At 37.5% G+C, this 10985-nt stretch overlaps 1 protein-coding gene across 1 annotated transcript in view; it reads left to right on the plus strand.

The window, feature by feature from the left end:
- The first annotated feature begins 1911 nt into the window (after positions 1-1911).
- Positions 1912-10985, plus strand: part of TNIP3 (TNFAIP3 interacting protein 3) — a 228725-nt gene continuing 219651 nt past the window's right edge. The window contains exons 1-2 of the mRNA XM_006866289.1: positions 1912-1967; positions 3807-3867. Coding sequence (XP_006866351.1) covers positions 1912-1967; positions 3807-3867 — 117 coding nt within the window. The remainder of the gene's footprint in view (positions 1968-3806; positions 3868-10985) is intronic.

Here is a 10985-nt window from a genome sequence, read left to right on the forward strand (position 1 = left end):
AATGTGTGACGACATGTCTGAGATACTACTATTTTGATGAAGTGTTAATGACAAAAGCAAAGACATTGTATAAAGGGGAGGTTCAATATTAAACCTTGAACTTCCATTAAAGTATCATATTTTTTGATGGAGACATAAACCCTTATTTTGCTGTGTGAAAGTTAGCTTAGGAAATTTATTTTGTCTGTATATGGTTAGGGTTCTATGTCAACTTGACTTGGCCCAGATTTCCGGAGGCAGTTGGGATGTGCTTAATCTCATGGTGATAAAACCTAATACAGGCACAGTTAACTCTATGATGATTGGCTATGACCAACCAGACCATCAATTGAAAGGATGTTTCCTTGGAGGTGTGGCCTGTTCCCAACACAATGGACATGCAGGAGGAATTCTTGCTCTCTCTCTCCAGCTGGGAACCTGGGACTCTGCAATTCTACTTTCTTAATAATAAGTTTCTCTCTCTCTCTACATATATATATTTATGTTTCGCTGGTTTAGCTTCTATAGAAAACCTGGCCTAAGACAGTCTGTGATTTACCTATAAATGAGTCAAATCAATTTGAGATTTTACAAAAGATGATTTTATAATAGAGCTAAAGATTTTTTTTTAAACCAGAAGAAGGCTATCATCAAAAGGATGTCTTAATAATTTGAAACTGATGTGGGACATCTTAGAAGTTGAGATGGTTGAAGGTAAGTTTAATGAGTAAGAATGTGTAGGGGAGAAATATCAGGTAAACCAGGGGGGACTATCCTCAAATGTCCTGCTTCCTTATTACTACCACATATGCCACACATAATTTGTCCATCAACCCTGGGGAATCCTAAGAACTCAAAATACCCTGAGAATAGTTGAGACAATACCCTACTTCCTCGTCTTTACTTCCTTTGTGTCAACCTTGAACTACTGTCCTATCACCTTCCATGTCAGACTTAAATCATATTCTGCCAGAAGCACTCTTGGATAAACTAACACATAAATATTTTACATGTATACAAACCTCTCTACCATATGTATGCACATAAGTGTGCATACAGACCCAAATATATCACACCACATTTATATACGGTGGTGATGGTAGTGGTGTCCCAAGGCAGTAAATCTTTACAGGAGCAGAAAGCCTTATCTGTCTCCCACAGAAAGGCTGGTAGTTTCGAACTGCTGAACTTAAGGTTAGCAGACCAGCTCATAACCACTATACTACCAGAGCTCCATTTATATATGGTGCTTCTATCATATATCCTGGTGTGATGCTGTGGAATAATGCGCTGGACTGCAAAAAATTTTGAACTGCAAAATTCACCAGCTGCTCCTAAGAAACACTATACAGGACTGCTATGAGTTGGAACCCACTGCTTACTATCTGTTTATTCGTGTTTTAGGTTTTGGGTTTTTGTTTTTTTTTTCCTTTTTGGTATATAACTTGCACAAGAAAAGGGAGAATATGAGAGCATTTTTGGTTTTCTAAGACAAGGTACACGGTAGATGCTAAATTCAGCACAAGTTGAGCATTCTTCCCCATGGCATTGGTGTTGTACTATGAGAACCATACCAAGAATGAGCATCCTCAGACTTCAAAGACAGTGTATATGTTATTGTTAGCTGCTAGTCCAGTCAGCTCCCAACTCAAGGTGACTTTATCAACAATGAAAGCAATGATTTCTTGTCCTGTCCCATGTTCTATTGCAGATGGACTACTTTAACATTGAGTGTCCCAGACCACACTGCTATGCCACACTCTTAATGCATTTTCACTGGCTGATATCAGAAGATCACCATGCTTTCTTCCTAGTCCATATTAATCTGGAAGTTCCTTGAAACCTGTTCAGCATCATAGTAATGCAAAACCCTCCAGTGACCAATGGCTGTGCATGAGGTGTGTTTCTAGGAATTCAACCCAGATCTCCTGCATGGAAAGTGAAAATTTTACCACTAAACCACCAATGATTTCCAAAACTGTAGACAGGTATTTTTATATTTAACCCTCAGACCCATTTTTCATGTCTGGTTTTTATAAAATTGCCTGCATTTTCATTGCCCAAATTCAACAGTCCAGAAAAACAGTCATAATTATGTTTTCCATCCACTCTTAATCTATTCATGCATCAAAATGGGAACTCCACACCCTTGCCTAAGTCCCCAGGTCCAGGAATTTTCTTTTATACATGAACTAATCTAAGTGCAGCTGCAGTGGATTGTCTGTGTCTGATTCAGACATCTCAATGTCTTCTGTTTCTTTAAAAGACTTTATAAATTTCTTTGCATTCTATTATACACAAGGGTCAATTTTAAGAGATGTTTTCATATCTTTTTAGGGGAAAAGTAAATGAAATAACCATGAAAGTCTTCATGCCTCTACAAAGGGTTGAATTTAGAGAGTTAAGTGAGTTACTTCATTCAGAAACTGCCACTGTGATGCGGTGAAACGAAATGAAAACAATCTTTACACGGTGAGAAAATCTAGTCCCAGAGAAATCTTAAAAATGTCACCAAGCTAAGTCTGTGAGTCATGGCTCATAATTAGTGAAGTATTCCTCCTCAGTTTTCAGTAACTATGAAGGTAGTTTTTATAAAAGTAGTTTTTACCCGACCCAGAGTGATAGCTAGAAAAGATAAACTCCTACACAAAGTAGTGATGGGAGTAGCGGGGGAGAAGGTTACGATCTGTGTGGGAAGCTGGAGGTTGTCAGGGATGCTTCATAGCCCAGGCTTGAGCTCCTACTCACCCATCAGAGCAATTAGCTATTTTCTTAGTTGATCAGTTTTCTTCCTACATTCCTTCCTTTCTTTCTTTCTCTTTCACTCTCTTCCCCCCTCCTTTTTGAAATTCAACACATCAGTTAAAAAACCAGCTTACTGTTCTCATTAAGATAAACACTTGAGTTTGTATCAAATTTCATCAGCAAGTGGAACGAATTTCTAAGATCTTATTCACATATATTTTACCATTCAACTCCTGTTCCTGTAAACATCTTATTAAGTTGTTATATTTAAAAATAAAGATGCTATGTTGTTCAATATATTTAATTCATCATTTCATTTGAAATTCTCTAAGGTCTTGGGTCAAACTGTTCATAGTGTTCTCCAAGGAAATAACTTCAATCTTTCCATCAGTCAGTTAAAGATTGTGCCTCAAAATTGCCTTAGTGAAGAATGTATCTCCCCAAAAGACCACAGTGGCTGTTGTTGTTAAGTTCCGTCAAGTTGTTTCCAGAATCATAGTGATCCTGTATAGGATTTCCAAGGAGGAGCTGGTAGGTTTGAACTGTGATTCACAGTCAAAGGCTGATCCTACAACACCACACCAAGAGTCCACAGGACCACCTACCAAAAAGTAATTGCTATTCTGAATTTTTTCTTCTTTTAAAACTAAGTGGCTTGAATTTCAGATCATCATAAAAATTTTAATTAGCATTTATTCTAAGACCAAAGTAATCTTTCACTTTCAACATATCAAGTATGTTTTTGTGTATATATATATATGTGTGTGTGTGTGTGTGTGTCTGTGTGTGTGTAAGTGTTCATGTCTTTATATACACGTTGTATATGTATGTATACATGATATACATATACAAAACGCTAATTAGAAACATTGAAATGAAAACTAAGAATTCAGAACACATTACATTTCCATAACCCTTTACAGTTATTGTTATAATTCACCACCATAAAATCATGGTAGGCACTGCTACTCTGACAAATAGAGAGTGCCTAGGCAAACTCAGCTTCTCTAAAGAGGCTTGGAGTGTGAGAAACACCATGTCTCTCCGTATTGTAGGACGTCTTTTTCTTCTCATTAATTCAGGGGTAAACTGGGTGTAATTTATGTCACCAGTCTCAACAGCCTGTCACCACAACCTGAGGAGGTACTTCCTTTCTATCCACAGTTTTGGCAGAGACCTCTCTGCCCTAATTTCTGGAAATAAGCTTTTCTCAAAGCCTCATCTGTGTTCTCTCTGAGTGTTCAAAAGGAACAGCACAAACCATGTGGGAGCCATGTCTGACTTCTCCTGGCTTCACAAGGGGGTAAGAGAATCAAACTCAAAATCAGCCCAAGGCTGATTCCTATGAAGTAGAGGTCAGACATGCCTTCTATCCTACAGGCTTCTTTACCCTATTCTGCCACCAACCATCCCTCCCACAGCACTCTGCTTCACATCTGGATTCAATAATTCATTGCAATTGCCACACAGAATTCATATATAACAATACTCACAATTATGGGGTTTATTAGGAAAGTGAACAGGATAGGGTAAAATTCAAGATCAAAACCAACTCAATACACAGCAGTTCTCTAGTCAGGAGCACTTCTTGTGTGTCATGCTACTCTTGTCTTTGACTTCTCAGCCACGTGGCCCCTTGGCCTCTGTGCTACTCAGGCAAAACTTACAAAGCTCTTGTAGCTAGTTTGTGAATGCCCAAAGGTCACATTTTTCAAAATTGTTTCCTGTCCATAGGCACTCAGATGTACACAGTCTGTGGGCCTAGGCCTGAAGCTGTTCTGTTTCTCTGTACCAGCACCTCTGCTACTGTCTCTGCTGTTATCACTTTCCTAGGTAGGCATTTCACAATCCATGCATGCTTTTTCTTCTTGATGGTTCCTAAATTGTCTGTTTCTGTTTTGAGCATAGCTGGAAGGCAAAACTAACCAATCCCAGACTTAGAGTACTGTACATCTTCTTTACATGATCCCACTCAATCAGATGGTGGGAATTAAGAAGACTTTGGATAGGTAAGCAATATTAAGTAAATTGAAGGTTCCACAGGAACCAATGCACATAGTCTTCAGGACAAAAACCTTGGGTTCTCGTGTTCCAGAAGATTGGTCCTGCAGTCACTCAGCTGTCATTGCTGAGATGATACTCACAAGCTTGTGGTCTGCTGGGAACAGAAGTTATCCAACATATGATTCTATCAGTGCTGCCCTAATGGCTCTGGAGAGAGTTAATACTCTCCTTATGTCCCATCATGGTGCTATGGATTAATGTGTGGACTGCAAAATTGGTGTGAACTTCAAGGTTGGTGGTTCAAGCTCACCTTCTGCTTCTCAGAAACCCTATACAGGGTCGCTATGGGTCGAAACTGACTCACAGCACTTGAAAACAACAACAATATCCCATAGTACAACTAAGAACAGACTGTGCTTTTTTAACAAGAATTTACTAAATAGTTGGATATACCAAATAGCTTATACTACAATTGATGTTGATAAGTACTCTCAAGTCAGTTCTGACTCGTAGAGACACTATTACAAGAGGTTCTAAAAATTGTCTTTTATCGTTCTAGGTAGCCTCAGACAGAGGCAGCTCAATCTTCACTTTTCACTGTCCCTAATTGAAAGCCTAGCTTCTCTTCTGCCCAAGCTGATTGATAGAATCAATATTATTGATATAATCAATACTATGTTCTAGCTACTTTACATATGCCCATTTCAATCTTCACAGTGATCCTTTGATGATGCTGATAATGATAAAAATTATTTTACAGATGAGGGAAATAAGGTTTGAAAACATCACAAGTTCTGTTGGCCAATTTCATAGAGTCAGGGTTTGAAAAACAAGTGTTTAATTCCTTTACATGCAGTTTCAGGAATCTAGCTACAACTAAAATTCTGGCAGTGTGAAGAACAGTAACCTCAGACACATGATTTAATGAAATTCTGACAGATTCTTGGGTGGCACTTGGCAATGGGAAAAGAGCCAGACAAGTTGAGAGAAGCAACTTATATTCATTCATTCACATCAGCTGTAAGGAAGAGCTGACTGAAGTAAACCCTCACAGGAAGTTTGAAATGTATATTATCTATTTTGGTCTTCCTATCTTTGGTCTTCTTTAAAGTGTTCAAGAGCAAAGATGGCAGTTTTAGGATGAAGGTGCACTCAATCCAAGATGATATTTTTCAATCACCTCATATGCATGTGAAAAGAACGTTGGAAAATGAATAAGGAAGACTATAGAAGAATTGAGGCATTTGAATTATGGTGCTGGAAAAAATATTAAAAGACCATTAAATATGGACTATCAGAAGAACAAATAAGGTTGTGTTGGAAGTAGAGCAAGAGTGCTCCTTCGAAGCAAGGATGGTGAGACTTTGTCTCTCATACTTTGAACATAGAGATACCAGTCCCTGGAGAAGGGAATCATGCTTGGAAAACTGGAGGGAAAGTAAAAACAGGAAAACCCTCAATGTGATGGACTGCCTTTATCAGAGTTAAGCTTGTGTGCTCTGACCAGAATGGAAGAGACATTCCTACAGTGAAGCTACTTCCATAGTTGTTTCACTTTGTTTCAGGAATTCCAGCAGATCCTTGTACTATATTTTCAATAACATGTGCACCAAAGAGAAGAAAGAGAGAAAGGAGAGGGAAAGAAGGAAAGGTAGAGAGAATGCATCTATTATGCTGAAGGAAAAAGTTACCTCCTATTCTAAAAATTCTAGTATTATAGGTAAGCATCAGTTAAGCTATTATTCCTATGCTGGTTTATGCTATGAAGGGGTTTTGTATGTGCTAGAAGTCATAATGTTGTTGTGCAGAAGCATGGAAAGTGATCTGTAAGGGATACAGGGCCAAAAACCAGAACCAACGGATACAAGGTCAAGGATAAGAATTGTCTGTGAGCATGGCAACAGACATTAACAGGGAACTGTCAGAGGCTGAAGCAAGATTCAGAATATGGAATGGAACAAAGGATATCATTGCTGACATCAGATGGATTTTGGCTGAAAGCAGAGAATATCAGAAAGATGTTTACCTGTGATTTATTGACATGCAAAGGTTTTCAATTGTGCGAATCAGGACATGCTATCAACAACATTCTGGAGAATGAGTATTCCAGAACACTTGATTGTGCACATGAGGAACATGTGCTTATACCAAGAGACAGTCAGTCTAACAGAACAAGGGGACACTGAATGGTTTAAAATCAGGAACGGTGTACAATAGTGTTGTATTCTTTCACCATATTTATTCAATCTGTAGACTCAGAAAATAATCTAAGAAGAAAAACGTGGTATCAGGACTGGAGGAAGACTGGTTAACAATTTGTGATATGCAATTGATGCAACCTTGTTTACTGAAAGTGAAGAGGACTTAAAATACTCACTGATGAAGATAATAACCAATTTTGAGGATGATGCAGGACCATACTGTATTTCATTTTGTTGTACATAGGTTGCTATGGATCTGAAATAACTTGTTCATACATAACAACAACAACAGCAGCAGTAACAGAATGTTCATCAACAGAGAGTACAGAGAGACCAGAGGACAAGAAGAAACATCAATCTACCCATGATCAGCAGTTAGGAGCCAAGCAATAAGGTCAAGGCAAGGTATTCATCAGTGAGACAAATGGAAATCCAGTTCTATTTCTCAAAAATGTGGAGATCAATGTGTTGCTTTACTTGCTTTACATAATTAAAACTCACTGTAAACAGTATAATTATGTGCATTGTCACATATATTCTACAATTATCCTGCAAATACATACATTCTTTTGGACCAACTTAGGTTTTCTGTCTACATGGAACCACCACAGCATTGAGTCAAGAAGAATTTTTGGTTCAGGACAAGAACTTTGACCTCCAACATGATGCTCTATTGACTGTAAGGAAATGACTCCAAAGGAAGGCGCTGGGATTGGATGATTCCGCTCAAGTTCTTTCACTATTTTCTACTGTCTGTTTCTGACATCCAACAAAGCTAAACCTTACCTTACTCCTTTGGTGTTTTTCTAGCACTTGAGAGTACTGGAATATTAGAAATATATTTACTTGTTCTTTCTTGTTCTTTATTGACTATGCAAAAGCATTTAACTGTGTATATCTAACAAACTATGAGTAATATTCTGAAGAATGGGAAATTCCAGAACATTTCATTATACTCATGATGAATATGTACAAAAACCAAGAGACATGTACAAATACCAACATTCATGGCAGCAGCATTTAAGAAATCAAACCACATGTTACATTAAGCAAATTTGCTGCATAAGATCTCTTTAAAGTATTTAAGAAGAAAGATATTACTTGGTGATTAAGGTGAGCCTGACCCAAACCATGGTATGTTCCATTGCCTCATATGCATGTGAAAGTTGGACAATGAAAAGGAAGACTGTAGAAGAACTGAGGCATAAGAATTATAGTGTTAGTGAAGAATACTGAAAGTACAATGGACTGCCAGAAGAACAAACAAATTTGTCTTGGAAGTACAGCCAAAGTGCTCCTTAAAAGAGAGAATGGTGAGACTTTGTCTCTCATACTTTGGAAATGTGGTCTGGAGGGATCAGTCCTTGGAAAACAGCATCATGCTTAATAAAGGAGCGAGTCAGCAAAAAATAGGAAGACCCAATGAGATGGAGCGACCTAGTAGCAACAACAACATCAACTCAAACATATCAACAATTGTAAAGATGATTCAAGATAGAGCAGTGTTCCATTCTATTGTTCAGAGGGTTGCTCTGAGTTAGAATAAAACAAAGGGATACTGAAAGGTTTAAAATAAAGAAGGGTGTGCAGCATGGTTGTGTCCTTTTACCATATTTATTCAATCTGGGTGGAGCAAATAATCAGAAAAGTTTAATAATATAGAAGAACATAACATCAGGACTGGAGGAAGATTTATTAACAACCTGCAACATATAGATAACACATATTTTTACTGAAAGTGAAGAGGACTTGGAGTACTTACTGATGAAGATCACAGACTATAGCCTTCAGTATGGATTGCATGTCAATGTTAAATAAACAAAAAAACCTCACAACTGGAACAATAAATAACATCATGATAAATGGATAACAATTGAAGTTATCAAATATTTCTCTTTACTTGGATCCACAATCAATGCTTATGAAAGAAGCAGTCAAAAAAATCAAATGGTATATTGTATTAGGCAAACCTGTTGCAAAGACCTCTTTAAAGTGCTTAAGAGAAAAGATATCTCTTTAAGGTGTGCCTAATGTAAACCATGGTGTTTTCAATCTCCTGGTATGCATGAAAAAGCTGGACAATGAATAAGGAATACTGTAGAAGAATGGATGCATTTGAATTATGGTATTGGCAAAGACTGCTGAATATACCATGCAAGGATATTGAATATGCCAATGAACAGCCAGATTGCAACTTAGAAGGCACCATGGCAAGATTTTGTCTCTCAAACTTTGGTCATGTTATCAGGAATGATCAGTTGCTGGAGAAGGACGTGGAAAAGAGAAGAGTCCCAATGAGACAGATACACCTAGTGGCAATAATAATGGGCTCAAACATAACAATTGTGAGGCTGGCACAGGACGAGGCAGCTTTGTGTTCTATTGTACATAGGTTCACTAAGAGTCAGAACCAACTCAATGACACCTAGCAATAATACATTCAAGTTTATTTGATTCCTATTCTTTTTGATCAACTTAGTTTTGCCGTCTACCTGGGAAAATCACAGATTGAGTCAAGAACTTTTGGTTCAGGACAAGAACTTTGATCTCCAACAAGATGCTCTATTACTGTAAGGAAATGGTTCCAAAGGAAGGTCCTGAAAATTGGGTGATTCCTCTCAAGTTCTTCAACTATTTTCTACTGTCTGCTTCTGACATCCAACAAAGCTAAACTTTACCTTAATCCTTTGGTGTTTTTCTAACACTTGCAACAGGGAGATGTTCAAATCTGTACTTTCCATTCATAAAGATACAAACCACATTTAGCTAGGGAAAAACAATGTAAGACGTTTTTCTTACTATTGACCATTACAAATCATCTGACTGGTTCCAAATTGTTTTAAGTGGCTCTGACCCAGTTCTCTGTCTGAATATTCTGGAGTGTCTACATCTTACTTCTCGTGCATGAGCATCTCCACTATATTATTATCCTGATACATTGTTTTAATTTAATTTTCTGAATTAACTGGCAAGGCAGCGCTCCCTCCTTTACACATAAAGTGTCATATCAGATTTCTCACTAAAGCTCTAGTAACTACTAATAATGGTTGCTTTCTGATTTCCACTTGTTTTGGAACTACTTGTTTTGGAACTATTTGCTGACTTGAGGAAGTTGTTATGTAGATTTTTTAAATGTTATCTTCTAGTTGTAAACTTCCAGTGTGCTGAACTAAGAAACTTCATTTTTTCCACTATTAGAAATCTTAGTTTGGGTACATTGTTCAGAGATGATTCTGACAATATATGTTCAGAAGAAAATACATAGTAACTTATGTGAAGATGGAAATGATTCACAGAGTCCGAAGTGTTTTTATTACTACTTACCATCTCCAGAAGGTTTTGCTTAGGTAGCACAGTAAATACATTTCTCTTTGGGAAATCTTTAGAAGGTGCCCTTAAGAGAACAGAGACAAACTTCTCAAGGAGCATGGATATTAGCTCTTTGTAAGCAATCCTGTGGCTACCCTGTGGCAGTATCAGAGTCTCAGAGTCATACCCTCAGGGAAGCATGAATCCTGTTTTAGAGGTAAACATCACTTAAGTCATGAGACAGGAAGCAAGGAACTTGGGTAGATAGGAAACCTGGCAGAATTTTGAGCAGGGTTTGGGAATGACACAAGAAAAGCTACAGATGGATTCGAGATAACTATTGAGTGGGTTGTATATTGTGAATTGAATACTTTTCAAAAGACAGAAGTAAACCTCGATTCAAGTGTAATATTTCATAGTTATTGTGCCTTTTTACTTTGTATCTGATAGGATAGTATACCAGTCAGATATCGCTGTGTAGACAATCATCCAAAAAACTTATTGATTTAGTAATATAACTAATCACTCATGTCACAGTTTTGTAGATTGTCAAGGACTAATCATATTATGTCAAGAAAACAAAAATCCTCACCACTGGACCAATAAACAACATTTTTATCAAAGAAGAAAGTATTGAAGTTGTCAAGGACTTCATTCTTCTTGGATCAACTATCAACACTCGCGGAAGCAGCAGTCAAGATATCAGACGACGTATTGCATTGGGCAAATCTACTGCACAGGAACTTT

This window comes from Chrysochloris asiatica, unplaced genomic scaffold (genome assembly GCF_000296735.1).
Source record: "Chrysochloris asiatica unplaced genomic scaffold, ChrAsi1.0 scaffold00088, whole genome shotgun sequence".
Classification (NCBI taxonomy): Eukaryota; Metazoa; Chordata; class Mammalia; order Afrosoricida; family Chrysochloridae; genus Chrysochloris; species Chrysochloris asiatica.